This window comes from Prionailurus viverrinus, chromosome B3 (assembly GCF_022837055.1).
Source record: "Prionailurus viverrinus isolate Anna chromosome B3, UM_Priviv_1.0, whole genome shotgun sequence".
NCBI classification, from domain to species: Eukaryota; Metazoa; Chordata; class Mammalia; order Carnivora; family Felidae; genus Prionailurus; species Prionailurus viverrinus.
In genome coordinates, this window is record NC_062566.1 from 133,011,955 (window position 1) to 133,032,882 (window position 20,928).

General features: G+C 48.7%; 1 protein-coding gene across 2 annotated transcripts; it reads right to left on the bottom strand.

Annotated features, from left to right (window-relative positions):
- Window positions 1–8,563: 8,563 nt before the first annotated feature.
- SERPINA9 (serpin family A member 9) lies at window positions 8,564–19,255 on the bottom strand. Of its 2 annotated transcripts, XM_047864299.1 has the most exons (5): window positions 19,040–19,255; window positions 18,640–18,748; window positions 12,498–12,771; window positions 10,151–10,298; window positions 8,564–8,767 (listed from the first exon to the last, which is right to left on the bottom strand). In XM_047864299.1, the coding sequence occupies exons 1-5, from the start codon at window positions 19,253–19,255 to the stop codon at window positions 8,564–8,566; spliced, it is 951 nt and encodes a 316-aa protein (XP_047720255.1). The 2 variants fall into 2 exon arrangements, with proteins under 2 accessions (XP_047720255.1, XP_047720254.1); XM_047864298.1 differs by having other exon boundaries at window positions 18,640–19,255.
- Between the last annotated feature and the right edge of the window lie 1,673 nt (window positions 19,256–20,928).

Consider the following 20,928-nt stretch of genomic DNA (forward strand, 5'->3'; position numbering starts at 1 on the left):
CCTGAGTTAATATTAACGACCAACAGATCGTGTTCAAATACTGTCCAAACCAAACAACAACTGAATCATTTGCGTTATTTTTTTCCTTGCGCATCAGTCCCCCGTGAGCCAATGAGCAAATTAATGGTTACGGGGCCATTTGTGTTACTGGCCATGAATTTGCTCAGGCAGAGTTTCGGCAAACACCTACTTAGGGTAGAGAAGGACCCAGTGAGTGACCTGGGGCCATCAGCAGAGGGTGGCTACCTTTCATCTAGGTCTTAAGAATTAACACAGGAGTCTACACATCCTCAGGGAAGTTTGAAGAGGGCATTCTAGGTGGTGGGGTATGTATGGTGGGGGCGCCTGGGAGTAGGGGTGGGGAATCAAGGCTATGTGTGTAGGGTCAGTCCGAGTGTAGAAGGAACTCACTCCTGGCGTGTTGGAGACAAACCACTTACGAATCGTCTTCCCAGTAACAACTAAAGAGCTGGATGCAATCGTCAAAAGCAACCATTTCTGTGCTTTCGTGATCTACCAAAGGCCTGTGGCAAACGGAAGCATTCATTCATGAAGAGTACTGAATTTTGAGGAAGCACAGAGTGAGTCTGTGACATTTTTGTCTGGGGCTGCTTCCTCCCGACCCAGATCTGGTGGTGGGTGGTCAAACCACTTGATTTGGTATGTTGTCTGTTGAAGCAACGATCTCGGTGGTGAGCAGTGTGTGTGTGTGCAGGGGGGTGGGATTGTTGGGGGGCGGGAGTTCTGCTGGTCTGTGGTTGGGTTGGGGGCACTAAATAGGCCAGCGGAGTAGCAGGAGATTCAACAGGGAGTCCCAAGAGCTGTGGCCGCTACTGGGGGCCTGATGAGCCCTCTTCATATCCCAGGCAGTGGGGTGGGGTGGGGGCTCTTCATGTGCCCAACAGAGACTAGAGCAGGTGAAAGCTACACATAGCTACACATAGCTCCCTGGTCCAGGGAGAAGCGAGAGAGAAGAGTAGAATGTACATTCTGGGGGGTACTTGAGGGCTGCCTGAGGTTTAAATGGGCTCACCAGCCTCCGTACAGATCCATCAGCAGGAAGTGGAAGCTTTATTGGCTCAAGGTGTTTGAACACAATTTCTAACCAATATGTGGCTGAACAATAAACAACACAAGTACAGGGGTGACCTCTAGGAGTCAGGCTTATATATAAAATAAAGACAAGAAAAACAGAAAAAACATCAGTGGCCAGATCACAGAGTGCGTCTAGGCAAATTACTAAGTCGACAAACAAACTAAATCACCCAGGTAAATTACTAAATCTCCCCAGATGGAAAGATTCAGAATCCAGAGTTACTATAATATATTATCTAAAATGTCCAGTATTCAAGAAAAGAAAAATCACGACACATGCAAAGAAACAAGAAAGGGTGGCCCATACTCAGGAAAAAAAGTCAATAGGACACTGCTGGTGAGGGTCTCCAGACACTGGACTTCGCAGCCAGAGACTTCACAGCAGATAAATAATAATAAAAAGAGAAATAACCCAATTTAAAAATGGGCAAAAGACTCTAATCGACATTTCACCAAAGAGGATGGCCAATAAACACACGAAACTGTGCTCAGCATCACCAGTCATTAGGGAAATACAAATTAAACCCACAGAGAGATGATATTACATACCCGTCAGAAGGGCTGTAATAAACAAGACAGGAAATACCAAGGGCTGACAAGGATGTGGAGAAACCGGGACTCTCGCTCATTGCTCGTTGAACTGCAAGACACGATGCCAGCCACAGCGTGGACGGACTCTTAGAGCGTTATAGTGGGTGAGAGCAGTCGCTCAGAGCCCTGCACACTGTCGGATTCGATTTATACGAGAGATCCAGAAAAGGCACATTTTTAGAGAGAGAAGGCACATCAGTGGTTGCCTGGGGCTGAAAGAAGGTGCCAGGACAGACCGAAAACGGGCTTGAGGACAGGCTTTAGTGTTGTTGCAAATGTTCTAAAGCTGGGTTGAAGTGAGGCTGAATTGACTAAAAATCATGGACTTATACACGGCCAATGGGTGGATTTTATGGTATGCAAATTAGTAGCTCAATAAAGCTGTTAGAAAAAAAAAAGATGAGCAGTGGCAGCAGGCTTTGTTGGAAAGATGGTGGGCCTGGGGGTCACATGGAGCTGGAGGTGAGCGCCAGTGCCCCAGCTGGCATCTACGGGGCCACCTCGAGCAAGTCATTTCTCGGAGCGTTGGCTTCCTCATCCGTTGTGGAGGAAATAGTCCCCATGCTCAAGGAGACGATGCACGTACACAGCGGGCACCTCATCCGTGACACCCTCCTGGCTGACATGTGATGATGTTCTGTGGGGTTCGGAGTCCTCTGGTGGCCAACCTGATTGGGGAATCTCTGATGCCTGGTCCCCAGGTATCTTTTGCCCTTGTGCGCTAGAATCTCCCCGTTCCCCATGCCCCGATTTCCAGAACTGGGTCTCTGCTCTGAGTCCCATTTGTTTGTGTGGCTGCCTGTTGGCTGGCCTCCTGTCGGGCGTCACTGTGTTTCTCCTTTTCTACAGTGCCTCCTCGCTGGTCCTGGCTTCCCACTGACCCTTGTCTCTCTACTACCTGCCTCATGGCTCATGTCTTCTGCCTCGTTGCTGGCCCCCTGTTTGCAGGAGAGCCACCTCCACGCATTCTCCAGTCTGGTATGGAACGGGCCACTTACCCAACTCCAAAGCCTTCAGTGGCCCCTTTCTCCCAGGACCCTCATGATGTGCCTCTGCTGACGGCCAACTTCCTATCTCACCGCTCACTCCTCGGGCCTCTGCTCTCCAGCCGGTCCAAATCCTTGCCGAGAAGCAAAGAAACCAGGTTTTTTCTTAACACGTGCCGTTCTGCCTGCCTGGAACCCCACTTCTCCGCCTTCTCAGGCTAGCACAGCTCCTACCTACTCGTCAGGATTCACCTCCGATCTCTCCTTGAGAAAGACTTTCCTGACAGCCACCTCTCTGTCCTTCCACCCAGGCAGAGTTAGGTTCCGTGGGTTCCCATAATACCACGTTCTCACCTCTCTCATATCATGCTGGCTTGCAAAATACATTGGTTCATTTCCTGGTGGTCTGTGAAAGCTTTGTTGGAGAAATCTGTACGTAATATGATTGCCTCCTTCATCCTGGCCCACAGGATGTACAAATGGGTGTACAACTGTTCCGTAAATGAACACATGAGTATGTTATATTCCCCCGGGGGACTCCGTCTTCTCCATAGAGAAGCCCTCGTTCCCTTCCAGGGCCATTCCTCTGCCAGTAGGAGGTGGGCCATTTGGGGAGCTGCTCCGTTGCTTGGGGAGCGAGCCCTCCCTAAGTCCCCTTGTGGTGTTGTACAGGAACAGTGGTTATCCCCGCGCCGAATGGCGCCACGTGCGGGGCTCCCTGATCTGCAATCAGGCGTCGCACCCCCGATCTGCAGCATCTCACTTAACGCTCAAGACAAATGTACGAGGCCGCTCCTGTTATTACTGCCCCCATTTTAGAGGGGGGCACCCACCTCTCTGACGCTCAGTGACTTCACAGTCCCCCAGCAGAGCTGGGGACTCACACCTGCATCTGCCTGACACCACAGCCGTGCTCCCAACCCAGAGCCCCCTGACCAGAGATCTCCTTTCTGCGGTAAGCGGGCCCTGGACTCAATGGGCAGTAGGCAAACTTTTATGGGTACGGGCGTGGGGCTTGAACCCACAAGGGTGAGATCATGACCTGAGCCAAAGTCAGATGCTTGACCGACTGAGCCACCCAGGTGCCCTGCTGTGTCATTTTAAAGCTGGGCCTCTGAACATATTTTGTGTGGGATCGGGGGGGCTGAGGGGTCAGGGGTGTATGGGTACCAGAGATCACACACACCCCAGGGAACAAAAAGGGGGTTGTAGATAGTTCTGAGACCTGAGCGGGACAGAGGATGTTGGCCGCACAGTGTGAGCGATGCTTCAGGGGACAGGGGGGGTGGTGGGCAACATTCTGCGGGAATGCCTGAATTTTCTTCTGGGTTCTCAGCTGGGAATTGAGCTGGAAAAGGACACTTTTTTTTGAAAGGTTTCCAATATGGGTAACAAATGAGCACAACGGCATTTACAGGTAGCACTTTCTGGGCACCAACAATTTGCAAGGTATTGTCCTAAGCACTTTCTGTGTGTTTACTGCCATGACAACCCAATGACACAGGAACCATGAGTGTTTTCAAGGAGAGTGAAGACCAAAGAGATTCCCTAAGGCACTGAAGGTCCCGTGGTTCCACGATGGTGGGGCTGGGATTCTGGAACCTCATGAAATCCTCTTTCTTGAGTTCTGTCTTCCTCCACCCCCCAACCGCCCCCCCCCCTCTGAGCTGCGTCCATCCTGCCTGTGAGGTCACCGATGCCACAGCCCCAGGAACAGCTTCCGTCTGCCTTGGCACAGGGGTGGCCACCAGTCGCCCCAGGGGCGGCGGCACCAGTTGGGATGACTACACCGTACTTCTCAGTGCTGGAGACCAAGCCAGTCCTTTTGCCCACATCAGTAGCTTCACTTCCTAGTCCTGAAATTTAGAGAAACGCCATACTGAGGCGCCACACTGGCGATGTCTCCCCTGCCTCCTCTCTGGATTGTTAACTCCACGGTGCAGGCAGCTCTTTGTGGGACCCGAAGCCTCCGCTCATTCACTTGGATGGCAGCACAGGTGGGGAAGGAATACCCACCTGGAAAACTGAGATGGCCCGGGGGCTGCTGGGAGCTCTGCCGACCTACTGTCTATGCAGCCCTTTAAGATACTCCAGCACAGACATGAAGGAAATGGTAATTATTTTCACTTACATTCTGGGGGCACTTAGTCAACCACCTGGAAGATGAGGAAGATACAGGGCAGGAAGGATACAGGACACAGGAAGATACAGATACTTAGCATTTGAAAGATTCTAATCAGAAACCCGTACTCCATACTTCAAGATTTGGCTAGCTAGAATCAACACTAGTTTGGTCTAGAACACTAGATCAAGAATCAACACTAGTGAGGGGCCCCTGGGTGGCTCAGTGGTTGAGCAACGAAGCGATCAAATCTTGATTTTGCCTCAGGTCATGATCCCAGGGTGGTGAGATCGAGCCCTGAGTCCGGCTTTGCACTGAGCATGGAGTGATTGCCTCTTTCTCTCTCTCTGTCCCACCCACACTCGCGCTCTTGCTCTCGTGGAAAAAAATCAACACTGATAAAGCCCACGGATGAGTTTTTAAAAAGTGATTTTCCAACCATGAACTGGCCGGTGTGGGTTGGCTTAGAAATATTGCATGGGTACCTCTGTCCCTGGACTCAGGATTCTGAGCTTGTTTTTTGTTTGCTTCTTTAGATGCTTTCATGGGGTTTTGTCACCTGGCTCTGACGAGCAAGTTCTCTGAATCTGCCTTCGGAATATTGTTACTTCCGCCCTGAGGGAAGCCTTCATGCGATTCTGTAAAAATCATTCCTGATGTTCTGAAGTTGATTTGGCATCGTTAAATCATGGGACTAACACCTGAAACTCTTCCCCACCGCGGGAAGGCTGCATTTTCACCGACACATGAGAATCTGATGACGAACCCGTCAGCCGCATCCTCAACGTCTGTGTCTCGCCTCCTGCCCAACAGGGTGTTGTTCCCACCTAACCGCTTCTCCCCACTATAGCGATAAAGGCTCGTGTCCATCTTTCCCTTTGTTCCTTCTGCCTCCCGACCACCCCTGGGGCTCCAGCATGTGGCCCTGCGTGGTGGACATGCCTTCTCTTCTTGGGAATTGTAGGTAACACAGTTTCTCTTAAAGGCGGCTGTGTCTGTGGCTGCCATCTTACCATATCTTTAAAAAAGAAATTTTTGGGGGCGCCTGGGTGGCGCAGTCGGTTAAGCGTCCGACTTCAGCCAGGTCACGATCTCGCGGTACGTGAGTTCGAGCCCCGCGTCGGGCTCTGGGCTGACGGCTCGGAGCCTGGAGCCTGTTTCCGATTCTGTGTCTCCCTCTCTCTCTGCCCCTCCCCCGTTCATGCTCTGTCTCTCTCTGTCCCAAAAATAAATAAACGTTGAAAAAAAAAAATTAAAAAAAAAAAAAAAGAAATTTTTTTTTACATTTATTTGTTTTTGAGAGGCAGAGAGACAGAGCACAAGTGGGGAGGGGCAGAGAGAGAAGGAGACAGAATCCGAAGCAGGCTCCAGGCTCCGAGCACTGCGCACAGAGCCCAACGCGGGGCTCGAACTCACGAACCGTGAGATCATGTCCTGAGCCGAAGTGGGACGCTCAACCGGCTGAGCCACCCGGGGGCCGCTGCCATCTTGCCGTATTTGATGAGAGCGAGTCCTGCACGTGTTTCAGAACAAATGCAAGGCGTGGGCATCTGAAAAAACAAAAAAAATACAGAGAGAGCCGAGAGCTGGCAAATTCGGTTTTATGACCGTTACTTGCCCCTGCTCGCTAACACAAGTGTGAACGGGCACAGGAAGGCTGCCAAGGCCGGCTTTCACTGTCATGGGCCACCCGGGGGCGAGGCTGCGGGGAAGGAGGCTGGCCGCCCTCCGCCACCCTTGACTACTGGGGGCTCCTGATGGTCACAGAGCTAGAAGTTGGGCACGGCAGATGCGTCTTTCCCCGGTTCCTCACGCCTGCCACTTCCTGCGTGCATGCGCGCGGAGTCGGGTCCTCCCCAGGTGCTCCTCAGAGGACAGCATCAGTGGCTCAGCACCGTGGTTTTGTGGGCAGAGCCCTGTGCGTGTGGCAGGGTTCGGTACAGGCAGCATGGTGGAAGCCAGTGCGGGAGTCCCCGGTAGGAAGATATTTAGAATATTCTCCACCACGAGAACTGGGCTTTGGTCCCGGTTCTCGTGCAGCCCAGGGAGGCCCTGTGGTTAATTATTTCCGCTCTCTGTTTGTTCTCCTGTGGGAGTGTGGAGGTAGGGGGTTCCCCCGGAGCTTCTCTCCGGCTCTCCGGCATAACCCCCTTCTGTCTTGTTTCTTCCTGTGTAAAAGGGCTCAGAAAAGCCAGTGTGAGGGCCCTGGCATGCTGAGGTCGTGTGAGGCACCAGTCCTCCCCCCCGCCCAAAAAAGAAGTCTCTGGATCTGATGGGCATGGGGGTTCCAGTAGAGGCTGCAGGAGAGACCCTTGGTGACGAAAGGTGAGGTAGAAGGAGCCAGAAGAGCCTGTCCGGAGGAAAGCAGGGAAGGATGGAAAGGTTGTTTCGGCCTGGAGCTGCTGTGGCCCATTGCACCACATGAGGCTTTCGGGACTCAGAGTAAGAGAGCCTGGTCGCTGTCTCCAGGAGCCAGCAAGGAGGAGGCCGAACACCCCGAGGGCTGTGTGTGTGTGCGTGTGTGTGTGTGTGTGCACGCATGCGTGACAGCGTTAGAGCCAAGAAGGCAGCCAGCCCTGACAAAGCCTGGCTGGAGAACCATGGCACCCACTCAAGAGAGGTCATCATACCCAGACACTAGCCTTCCAACTTCTTGTCTGAGACACTCAACTGGTTTAGTGGAACCCCCCCCCCCCCAAACCCAGACCTCTATCCTCGGCCAACAACGCTGACGTCTCTATACCTCTCCGACCTCGGTTCTACCATGCCAGTCACAAGGACCTCTTTCTGCCCCAGCATGCCTACGCATTGTTGACTCAGGCTTTGTGTTCACAGAAGCACTTCCTCTGCTCTGCTCCCCGCTTGCAATCACTCTATTCTCTGCCTTCACAGCCTCCATCGTTCTTTTTTTTATTAAAAAAATTTTTTTAACGTTTATTTATTTCTGAGAGAGAGAGAGAGAGAGAGCATGAGCAGAGGAGGGGCAGACAGAGAGGGAGACACAGAATCCGAAGCAGGCTCCAGGCTCTGAGCTGTCGGCACAGAGCCCAACGCAGGGCTCGAACCCATGGACCGCGAGATCATGACGTGAGCTAAAGTCGGATGCTTAACCGACTGAGCCACCCAGAAGCCTCCATGGTTTGTTTATTTATAGGTTTGGTTATATGGTTTGCTTGTGGACTGTCACCCCCGTCTAGGCCCAGGAGTCCAGGGACCTTGTCTGTCTGATTCACTCCTAGCGCATATTAGGTCTTCAGTGAGTTTTTGTTGAAATGGATGAATGAATCCACCCAGCCACTGAACTATCACGTCGTGGCACTCTGGCCACTGGGAGTTAGCGGATAAACCATTATCAGATTAGGGCCCTGAGGGCATGCAGGAGCAGTGTTCTTGGCTGAATTCACGCTTTAGACTTGTTGAGTTTATTACTTTAATTTTTCAACAAAGGTGACTGACCTGCATATTTCCATGCCCAGGGGCTCCGAGGAATGGGAATATGCCAACCAGAAACATCCATGAAGCTAGTTACCTGGCGGGATTTATAGAGCACTGATTGGGTCTTAAGCTTTGGTTTGAGATCCCAATCTCTGCGGATCTGATGGCTGAGCCTTAAAAGTGGCATCCCAGAAGAAAATGCAGCTCTGCCAAGGGTCAAATGGACCCTCAGAGCGGGAGGGGACATGTCCTAAAGTCACACTGGGAGCATCATACAATGTGGTTTATTTCCTGGACATTTTCAACCTGTACTCAGCCAGCAGGATAGTTCCACCTAGGATTTAGTTGGATTTTCAACTTTCCCTAGGAAGAGAATGGCCTCTGTGGCTTTGTTTATCAGCAGCAGCAGGAAGGACCTATTGAAGCGGATGACGGTGTAAGAGGGGCTGTCCTTTGACCGGACTATGAGCTTGGTGGCGGTGGCTGCTGCGGCCTCGGTCCCCTCCTCGCTGACGTCCAGCACAGCCTTGTGGGCAACCTGCCAGGGGAAAAACAAACGTCAGTGGTCCCCGGGGGAGGGGCACCTTTACTTAACTGAGCTTTGAGGTTCTGCCTGGGAATGGCGATGCCCCCCCTCGAGGGGCTTCAAGCTTATATACGCCAGGTGCCTGGCATTAGGTTTGCGGCTGTCATTGGTACCGGTCCACTGGTCTTTAAGCGTGGAGTTGAGTGGTTACAAATTCACACCAGAAATGACCCAGGTTTGACTCCCAGTTCTGCCACTTATTGTTGCAAAAGATATTTAGATGCTGCAGGCTTCACTCTCCAAATCTCTGGAAGGGTCATCATAATGGTGTATATCCCACAAGGTCATTGGGTGAATTAAAGGAGATCACACAAAGTATGTGTGCGGGAGTGTTGCTACATGCGTGCCCTGGAGACATAAGGAGGTGTTATTAAGTGCTGGATCCCTTCTGGGTCTCCTAGGAAAGAGACTTACCCTGGGGCTCATGTTCTCCCAAGTTTCAGGGGGGCTTGAGGACTCCCAGCAATGACAGTCATTATTGTTCAGATGTGCCCATAAACACGTAATGGGAAAAGGACCATCACGCCCAGCGTATTCCATTGGGACCTCCGTATTCTTTCCCTGGACGCCAATGACAAAGCTCCCCTTCCATGACCCGGGGACGCTTCTGACCATTATGATGTATTATCAAAATACACTTTTAAGTTGGGGATCAGAAACCCATGAGCAGACAAGGACTAGACAGGGAGGGAGCAGGGAGCCCACAGGGGACCTGGAGGGCGCACCCTCACTAAAAGGGACACTCATAGCTCAGCTCCGGCTGATGGGTGCTATGTAGGGCATTGGGCTCACTGTTGCCATGCGGGAATTGGACTCAGAGATTTGTTTCAAGACAGTCAGAAATCTATAATTTCAGGTGCAATATCCTACATGATAGAAGTTGGCTCTCTTTCTTTTTAATACTAGAGGTCACACATGACCCATTTACAGGGTAGTAATGGCCCATGGGCAGCCAATTTGACTACAGTGTGAAGTCCCAGGCTTCAGGGGCGAGGTCGAATGCCAGGGGGCATCTGCTTATCTGCATGGGTATCGAGGCAGCAGAGTTACTTTCCCAAGACAGGACTGATTTCCACAGAACTGTGTGGTTAGACCTTAGGAACACTTGTTTGAAGAGGGATAAAAGTTGCCTGTGTATCAGAGGTATGATGGCCATAAAGCCACAGACAGGCCTGGCAGCCATGAAATTCGGCCCAACTTCTGCCCCAGAGAAGTCACTGTGCCTCTCAGGGTCTGCGTTTCCTTATCAGTGAGATGTGAGAGCTCGATTAGCCAGGTACTGTAAACTCTTCCCGCTCTCCCTGCCCAGGCAAATGTTCTCGTGGACCAACTCACTTTGGAAAGCTGCAGGAAGTCTGTCTTTGTGATTCCAGAAAAATCAGCATTATTATTAAAGGCATCCCAGATGCCCATCTTCGGGAGGATGGTTTCCAGGTCATAGGAGGCAGAAATGGAAAATTTCGGAATGAACACCTCTATCCACCTGCAGAGATGGAGAAAAGGAAAAAGTGAGGTCATGAGCCCCTTGGTCTCTATCTCTGCTTCTAGGTGGCATTTCGGGAGACTCTGTTCTTCCTCTAGGTATTGCTGGCTGATGCTGAAGTAGTCAATACCTCCCAGACAAACAACCCGGGTTGCTCTGGAGGTAAAACCCCCTATCTAGGGGCAAGTCTGGCCCTGAAGATAAATGAGATGAAAGGGAGGGCCCTAATGAAGGAAGGTACAGAGAATACATGGGGATCCAGCAAGGGAGCCTATGGCAGAGACCAATGGGGGACACCAGGCAGTGATGGAAGTGTGTCTGCCGTCCCTGGCCCAGCACATCCCCCACCCCCAGCCCCTCCTGAGACAAACTCTGCTAACCCCTGAGAGCAGCAGAGTCCAACAGAACTTTCTGCAAGGGTGGACATAGTCTCTATTTGTGCTGTTCCACATTTTAGCCATTAGCCATGCGTGGTTATATCGAACAGCTTAAATGTGGCTAGTGCCAGTGAGGAAAACATTTTTTTTTTGTTTTACTTATTTTAGTTAACTTAAATTTATATAACTACAGGGGGCTAGTGGCTACTACGTGGGATAACACATCCCTTCAGGTCAACATAAGTTTTTCTTCCTCAGCAATAATTTCCCTGAACCAAGAATGAACAGCCTGCATTTACTGAGCATTTACTATGCGTCAGGCATCGTCCCAGATAATTTTAGTCATTTCCATTTTAAAGATGTCAAAACTTACTTTTAGTGCTTTGCGCAAGGTCATGTACTCGGTGAGTCACAAAAATGAAAGCACAAAAGTGTTGGATGGACACTCAAGTCCTCATTGATGGGCATCAGCACAATGGACAGCTCTCTCTTCCCTCTTGCTTCTCCAGTACCTGCCTGGCCATCTCCTCCCTGCTCTGTCTGCCCCTCTTTATGAACCACCCCCTGCCCCAGCCTCCGTGCTGCCTCCTCTGTCCAGCCCTGGTTGCAGTCAGAAAAGAGAAGAAACCTCTGAAGGATCCTACAGTGTTCCTTAATTCCCAACTTCACCTCTTTGCCAGGGCTGTTTCCTTTGCCAAAAGTGCCCTGCCTCAGCCTCTGTGTCCTGTCCATCCCTTCACGTCCTATCTATGCTCCTGACTCCAATGTACCATCTCTTTGAAGCCTTCTTCCGTCTCAGCTAAAAGTGATCTCTCTTTGCTCTGAAGCTCCTTAGCACTTTGCCTGCCTCCCCCTGGGCATTGATCTTTGTCTTTCTCTTGACCCTGTCTTCTCTCCTCTTGGACTGTGGGCACCTGGGAATGATGACAAGAATACCAAGAAAATATTGCCAAGAGATTGTATGTAAGGCCTTGATAGTCCTTTGTATCTTATGGTTAACATCCTCTTGATACTCTCCATAATGGTTACAGAACTAATAATCTGGGGTGCCTGGGTGTCTCAGTCAGCTAAGCGAACGACTCTTGATTTCGGCTCAGGTCATGATCCCACAGTCCGTGGGTTCAAGTGCCGCGTTGGGCTCTGTCCTGGCAGTGTGGAGCCCGATGTTTTCTCTCTCTCCCTCTCTCACTGCCCCTACCCAGCTCATTCTCTCTCTCTCTCTCTCTCTCTCTCTCTCTCTCTCTCAAACTAAATAAATAAATAAACTTAAAACAAAAAATAAAATACAAAACTTAAAAGGGAAAAGGAAAAGAAAGAACTAATCAGCTAAGTACTTTATGCATAGTAACTTGTTTTATCTTTTCAACAAGTTATGGGCTCAGTAATATCATGATTCTCATTTTATAGGTGAGCATCAATGCTTTCTTTGCTTGTTTATTTTTATGGAATCAGTCCATGGAGTTTAATATTGGATTGGCTGGTAGGGTGAGTTCTGCTAGCCATGACGGAACAGCTTTGCAAGGACCTATTAGCTACGTGGCTGTGGGCAATTCACCTCCCTTCTCAGAGCCTCGACTTCCTTACGTGTGGGTGGGGGTGACGGTGCTCCAGTGCTCTTCACCTGTCGGGTGACTGTGAAGTTCAAGTGGGAACACACACGCACAGCACCAAGTTCACCATCCAGCGTGCAGCTGCCGCTCAGTTGGCAGGAGCGATTACTCAACATCTGCCACCCTTGGATGTACGTCCTCATCCCTTGCCCCATGCTTGGGGGTACACCATCACCTGCCCCAGGAGTCTGGAAATGGACACAGATTCCCACCTCTTCTGGAGTAAGAGGCTCCATCGCCTCAGTGTCCTGGCTGACAAGGCCTGTTCCAGCTGCCTCATCTTGCCCTGGCCAGGGAGGACAAAGAACGCCACGGTGTTGCCACTGTAGCCCATCTGTAGTACAGAGCAGCTCAGCTTCGGATCCACCCCAAAAGCAAATTGTTCCACCTGGTGCATCATCGGGACCTTCACAGTGGCCCCCTGGCCCACCAGGAACGGAGAGCTCTTTCTTGTATATCCAGGGTGAAAGGGCTTCTCCCACTTGGCTGGCACAGAGAGAAAAGAGAGGTCTTTGTGTCAAAGTGCTATCAGCAAAAATGATGAAGTAAGGATCTCTGAAAACTCTCTCCTCCATAAAAGCAATGGGAAAATTGCCAACAATGATCAGAATGAGCTTTCTTAGAACTCTAGAAATTAACCAAACTCTTTCAGCAAATTAGGGAATGGTTTATTCAAGTGAAGCAGCTAAATCTTGGGAAGAAGGTGAACTTTGGGGTATTTTAACTTGCCCTAGTTCCATTCCCCATGTCCTAACTCTTCAGAAGACTTGAAAAACAAGATTTCATTTCCAGTGAAATCCAGAAACCTGGCAGCCCCAGGAGGGAAAAAATAGGGCTGGAACCCTTTCAAAGACTCAATCCCTAAACACTGTTATTTGACCTGTCCTGTGCTTCCCTGGGAGGCATCATTTGCAGAACTGTCTGTACTTGATCTGATTTGGAGCTCAACCAATGCAAAAAACTCTATTCCTCAGAGGAAATTAGTCAAAAGCAGTCACAGGCAGTGATACATTTTGCAGCTGCCGGGGGGCAGTAGATAACACTAGAGGCAAACAATAAACGAGTCAAAAAGGTTAACAGGACAGGCTGGGGGTAGGGGTGGGGGGTGACATCTGCAAAAATGACAAGAGTAAGGACCTCTGCATTGTCACCCTTCCCTAAAGACAATAAGGAAAACTGGCAAAAATATTCAGAATCAACTTCTTTGGAACTCTGGAAATTAATCAAAGCCTTGTAGCAACCTAGGGAGAGTTCATTCAAGACAAATGGCCGAATTTCAGAAAGAACAGTCAATTTTGTGGTTATTTTAACTTGTGCCAGTCCTGTCCTCTACTCTCTAGCTCAGCAGTAGCCTTGACAAATAGCAGCCTCTGTTCCCACTACCATTGGGAGAGGGATTGACCTGGAGGTCTTTCAAAGACTCATTTTCGAAGAATTATTATCACTTGACCCGTCAGATAGTTAACTGGAAGATCTCACTTCCAAGGTTGATTGGTGCACAGTCAGTGATTAAAGCCTTCTCCCCAGGGGGCTGGAAGTTCTTTGCTAGAAACAATTACAGACAAATGTTTTAGTTTTATGGTTGCCTGGGTGGGGATAACAGATGGGGCAAACAACAAAGTGATAAAAAATTCTAGAAGGAAAAGCTGAGGCATAAGATGTCCGTTGGAGCTTTGGAAAGCTCCATTATATCCTGGGCATTTAGAGGCTTCATGCATGTGTAAAGCTGTGTGCGTATTTGAGAAAAAATATGAGAAGGCTGTAAGTTCTCACTTACGTTCTCACTTACGGCTGACCTTGAGGGTCTGCAGAAATAGAAAGTGAAGACTGAGTCAGAGTTATAAACTGCCTGGCTGAGTGTTGATGACAACCCCACCATGCACACAAGAGTCCTCAGCAAAGACTAGGAGATTTATTTGGTCCAAGCACTTAAGAAATCTCTGCCCAAGGGGGCGCCTGGGTGGCTCCGTAGGTGGAGCTTCCGACTTTGGCTCAGGTCATGATCTCGCGGTCTGTGAGTTCGAGCCCCGCGTTGGGCTCTGTGCTGACAGCTCAGAGCCTGGAGCCTGTTTCAGATTTTGTGTCTCCCTCTCTCTCTGCCCCTCCCCAGCTCATGCTCTGTCTCTCTCTCTCTGTCAAAAATAAATAAACATTAAAAAAAATAATAAAAAAAAGAAATCTCTGCCCAGTCATAACTAACCGCTTGACTAACCAAGAAGACACTTTGGAGGCCACACATGACAAAGTATAGACTTTAAAGAATTAGTTCGGAAAAGTCACTCAAGAAACAACTACTGCAACAAGCAAAAACAACAAATCCTTGGAATGAGGTAAATCTGATTTTCAGAGCTGCAACATTGCATTATTTTAAAAATCCAGCTTTTACAAAAAAATATGAGGCATAAAAAGAAAGTATGGGCCATACACAAGAAAAAGCCAATCTGCTAATAGGAGAAATAAAAGAAGGGACACTGAAAAAGATCTTATGGACATTAAAGGAAAATAAAGGAATACTACAAACAACTCTATGCCCACAAATTTGATAACTGAGATGAAATATTCCAATTTTCCAAACCTTAAATAAGAAGAAATAGACAATATGAATAGGTCTATATCTATCAAAGAAATTGGCAATCATTAAAACCTTCCAAAATAGGAAATACCAGGTCCAGATGGATTCACTAGTGAATTCTACCAAACACTTAAGAAAGAAATTATAGGGGCGTCTGGATGGCTCAATCGGTTAAGTATCTGACTTCAGCTCAGGTCATGATCTCACAGTTTGTGAGTTCGAGCCCCACATGGGACTCTGTGCTGACAGCTCAGAGCCTGGAGCCTGCTTCGAATTCTGTGTCTCCCTCTCTCTCTCCGCACCTCCTCTGCTCATGCTCTGTCTGTCTCTCTCTCTCCTTCAAAAGTAAATAAAAACATTTTAAAAAAGAAAGAAATTATACGAATTCTTTACAATCTTTTCAGAGGATAGAAGCAGAGAAAATACTTCCTAATTTGTTCTATCAAGCCAGCATTACTTTAATACCAAAGTCAGACAAAGACATTGCAAGAAAACTACAGACCAGTATCTTTTATGAACACAGATATAAGAATCTTGCACAAAATGCTAACAAATCAAATCCAATAATGTATAAAAATAATTATACGCCACAACCAAATGGGGTTTTTTCCAGGTTTGTAAGGCTGGTTCAACATTTGAAAATAAATTAATACAATCCATCATATCAAGAAGCTAAGCAAGAAAAATTAATCATATGAATAGATGAAGCAAAAGCATTCGACAAAATCCAACACCAGTCATAATAAAAATTCTCAATAAACTAGGAATAAAGGAATAACTTCTTCAATTTGATAAAAAAAAAAAAAGCTACAAAAAGCCCACAGCTGATATAATACTTAATGGTGAGAAACTCAAAGTTTTCCCACTAAGGTCAGGTATAATGCAAGGATGTCCCCTCTTGCCACTCCTGTCCAACATTTTACTGGAAGTTCTAGTTAATGCGATAAGATAAGAAAAAAGAAATAAAGTGTATACAGGTTGGGAAAGAAGAAATAAAACTTTCTTTGTTTGCAGATGACATGATCATCTATGTAGAAAACCCACGAGTCAACAAACAAAAGAATCCATGGAACTAATGAGGGAGTATAGCAAAGTTGCAGGATATAAGGTTAATATACAAAAGTCAATTGCTTTTCCATATGCCAGCAATGAATAAGTGGAGTTTGAAATTAAAAACATAATACGATTTACATTTGCATCCAAAAAAATACTTAGGTATGAATCTAACAAAATACGTGCAAGATCTATATGAAGAAAATTACAAAACTCACATAATGAAATCAAAGAACTAAATGAATAGAAGGATATTCCATGTTCATGAATACAAAGTCTCAATATTGTTAAGATGTCAATTCTTCCCAACATGATCTATAGATTCAATGCAATCTCAATCAAAATACTAGCAAGTTATATTATAGATATTAACAAACTAATACTAAAGTTTATATCAAAAGCAAAAGACCCAGAATAGGCAATCCATTATTAAAGAAGAACAAGGTTGCAGCACTCACACTAACCAACTTCAAGACTTACTATAAGGCTGTAGTACTCAAGACAGTGTGGTATTGGTGAAGAATACACAACTAGATCAATGGAACAAAGAGAGAGCTTACAAACAGACCCATGTAAATATAGCCAACTGATCTTTGACAAAGGATCAAAACCAATATAATAGAGCAAAAATAGTCTTTTCAATAAATGGTGTTGGGACCACTAGCATTTGTATGCAAAGAGAAAAAAAAAAGAATCTGGACACGTACTTTACATCGTTCATAAAAAATTAACTCAAAATGGGCCACCTGGGTGGCTCAGTTGGTTGGGTGACCAACTTCAGTTCAGGTCATGATCTCACAACTCGTGAGTTTGAGCCCCGCATCAGGCTCTGCGCTGATAGCTCGGAGCCTGGAGCCTGTTTTGGATTCTGTGTCTACCTCTCTCTCTGCCCTTCCCCCACTCATGCTCTGCCCCTCTCTCTCAGTCAAAAATAAACATTAAAAAAATTTTTAAAAAAATTAACTCAAAACGGACCACAGACCTAAACACAAAACATGTAGAAGATAATATAGGAAAAAAACTAGATGTCCCTGGGTATGGCAAAAAATGTTTAGATACAACACTAGAGGCACAATCCATGAAAGAAATCACTGGTAAGCCAAACTTCATTAAAATTTAAAACTTTTGCTCCGTGAAAGACAATGTTAAGAAAATGAAAAGCCAAGCGACAGACTAAGAGAAAATATTTGTAACAGAAACACCTGATAAGAGACTGTTATCCCAAATATACTAAGAACTCTTAAAGCTTAGCAATGAGAAAAACAGATGACTGGATTAAAAAAGTGGGCTAACCACCTTGACAGATACCTTGTCAAGGAAGAGAGGCAGGTGACAGATAAAGATGAAAAGATGCTCCATGTCATATGTCACCGGGGAAATGCAAATTGAAACAGCAACGAGATATCAGCAAAACACCCATTCACGTGGCCCAGATCTGGAACACTGACAACACCAAGTGCTGGCAAGGCTGTGGAGCAACAGGAACTCTCACACATCGCTGGCATGAATGCAAAAACGGTACAGCCACTTTGGAAGACAGTTTGGTGGTCTCTTTCCAAACCAAGCATGTTTTTGCCAAACAATCCTGCAAGCATGCTCCTTGGTATAAGGAATTGAAAACTGTGTCCCCACAAAACCCAGCACATATTATAGGATTCTATTTATATGAAATGTCCAGAAGAGGCAAACCATAGAAACGGAAAGTGTATTCTTGTTTCTGGGGAAGAACATAAATCAAGAGTGAGTGCTCACGGAGAGGTGATGGAAATGTTCTGGAGTCACGCATGGACGTATTTGCACAACCTTGTGGGTATACTAAAAACAAGACCCACTGAACTGTACATTTAACATAGCGAATTTCGTGCTGTGTGACTTATATTTCAAGAAGAAAATAAGATTAAGTTAAATGAACAACGTAGATAAAGCACAGAGGACATAATAGGGGCTCACGGCATATTGATTCTTTTTCCTTCCCCTCCCTGCTTGCAGAATGGATGGAGAACTGGGTGGAAAGGTGAGCAGGTAGATAGAGGGAAAGATAAATGGGGGGTGGGGGGATGGCAGGAGGGAGAAAGGAAGGGAAGGAGAGAGAGGAGAAGCAGGGAGGGATGATACAATGGCATCCATGATAACTCAGCCCTGAGTGTCCAGCACACCAGCAGAAGCAAAAGCCCATGGTGCTGGCTGTATCATCACCCATCCAGTTAGTAGAGAGACTCACGCATTAGGCGCATGCCCAGGATCATGGAGCAAGTAAGGGGTAGAGGTGGAATCCGAACCCAGGGCTGTCCGACTTCAAAGCCGTTGTCCGTTCTGTGGCAGCACAGTGTCTTTGCAAACTGTAAAGCTCGAGACATTTGCCCAGGGGGTGTGAATGGCAGTTAAGCTGGCCTGTCTACACTTCTATACACTGGCCAGTCTACACATCCACCTATAAAAGTGCTCTCACCTTTGGATTTGCTGGGCTGCCCACGGAGGCCAGTGTCAGCCTCTCAGGACGCATAATCAGGCTATCCAGACACAGAGCTGAATGACCGCCTGCCACCGTAATTGATAAACTAAAGCTAGCAGAGGGAACAGGTCTCATGCAGCCAGCTTGTGACACAGTTGATTCAAACTCAGGCTTCCCCTTACTTCACCGTGCTGTCTAGGGCTTGTCTAGTTTGCTTATTCAACTGGGGGTAAAAAGAAACAACATTAAAATCAAAATCAGCCTCTCAGAGACTTACCTTTAAAGAAAACGGGGTTCACCAGGACCATGGCCGTCAGAGGGTCAAGGTCTTGGATTAAGTCTACAACCTTCCCTTTGGTCTCCTTCTCCACATAGCTGTTGATTCTCTTCCGGGCGGTGGAGGTGCTGGAGAAATCTGTAGAAAAGACCTTCGAATCATACAGCCTCTTGACGTCGTCCAAGAAATTTGTCTGTAGGTGCAGCTCCTTTTTGATGAAGAGGACGCTTCCCATCCTCAAGTCTAGGCCTTTGCTGGGGACACTGAGTGAGTGGAGCAGGTGCTGGAAGGCCTGGTGGATGGTGGATTCTGGCTCGTGTGTGAGGTTGAACCCCAGGCCTTGGAGGATCTGGGTCTTGGTGGCTGAGCGGGCCCCGAGGGAGAGCGTGGCCAAGGAAGCGGAGATACTCAGCGGGGAGAAGAAGACGTTCTGATCCGGAGTCTTCAAAACCAGCATCCGGTAGAGGCGGAAGGCAAAGTTGGTGTTGCTGGAAGATACCCAGGGGGTAGCGGTGTTCCTTGTGGGGGAACGGCAGGGGCCACTGGATGGGGGCACACAGTAGACTGGAGCACAGACGCTGACAACCAGGAAAAGTCGATAAAAGGGAGAGGCCATTTTGGGACGAAACAAGTCTGCAAGAGAGGAAAGGACCACCGAGGGAAAGTAAGCCGAGTGTCCAGCCTGGAATCAGAGACCTTGCGACACCCCATCCCCATTCGCGATAGAACTGGCACACGCTGGACGGTGAACAAAGCTCTCGCGTAATCTCGCTGGCTCTCGCAACCCGCCCGATGCAGATATTATTGTTGTCCTTGTCTTACAAACAAAGAAACAGGCCTCAGAGAGGTTGTGTGATTTAGGCCACGCAGCTGGGTCGTGTTCTGTCTGGGATTCAAAGCCGGGTCTTAAAGCCACAATCTCAGATCCCACGCGCTTTGCTGTTTCTGCTTCGCAGGCTTATCGTCCAGAAAGTAAGACAGTGACACCAGATGGTACAGTCCCAATTGTCGCAGCCAGACGCGCCCTCTTACCCCTGAGAGAACCCTCCAGATATTCTTGGTCCCTTTTGTGAGGACACGATAGCTCTCCATGGCTGCCCACCCCCTGCCCCAGGCATCTGCTGGCATGTCCCTCAAAAAGTGGACACCCCAGGGGCGCCCGGGTGGCCCAGTCGGTTAAGCGTCCGACTCCTGATCTCAGCTCAGGTCAGGAGTCTCATGGTCTCACGGTCGTGAGTTCAAGTCCCACATCGGGCTCTGCGGGGATATTGCAGCGTCTGCTTGGGATTCTGTCTCTACTTCTCTCTGACCCACCCCCACTTGTGCTCTCTCTCTCTCTCTCTCTCTCTTTCTCCACTTGATCTTAGCCAAAAGGCCAAGAAGTGATCTCTCTCTCTTTCTCAAAATAAGTGAACTTAAAAAAAAAGTGGAAACCCCAGGCCGGAGGCTGTCCTGGAACCAGAGGCCCGCACAACCCCCGCTATGCCACGTGTCCTCCCAGGGTGTCCCCCCTCGCTCCCAGGGTGTCCCCCAACCCCCCATCTGTGAAGAAGGACGGCTCCGAGGAAGTGAGAGGGTCTGTATAACACCCAGAGCTGTGTCCGTGTCTGGCCCGCGGAGGGCATGAGGTCAAAGCTGCTTCCCCCCCAACCCCCACCCCGGGTGGCTGCTGTTGTGATTTTGCCCTCCTCACTTGGAAGCAAGGTGAAGGGCAGGCTTGTCCCTGGATCTTCCTGACTGTGGGAAGGGAGGGGGTTGAGGGATGAGAAGGCCAGCCGTGCCCAGGGATGAGGCGCCACACAAGAGGCAGGGGCCTCTTGAGGCAGGTGCGGGTGGGGGCGGGGCTCTCGGGGCACCTTCTAAGGCCGAGGATCCACACCCCCATCAGCATACATGGCCTTGCCAGAGGAGATTGGTTCCGTGTCCCAAGTCCCGGGCTGAGCAGGGGAGACCGGCCTGACCAGTAGCCCCGCCAGGCAGTCGACTAGTAAATGTCTCGGCCCCTCATGGCCCTGACCTTAGGCAAGCGGCTGCTTCTCTCTGAGCCCCAGGGAGGTGGCCTCAAAGGGGTCTGTGGCCATGGGTCTCAAGGGGGAGATCCTTATGCTCTTGAGGAAAAGCTCCACAGAAGCTTGTTCATTCGGCTCTTGAAATCCAACCTCCTTTGACACTTGGCCTCTCCCCATCCCCCACTTCTGTCCCCCTCTGTCCCCCCCCCACTTTTCACCTTCTCTCCCCTGCTCAATTCCCCACTTGGCTCCCAGCTGTGGTCACTCAACCACACTGCAG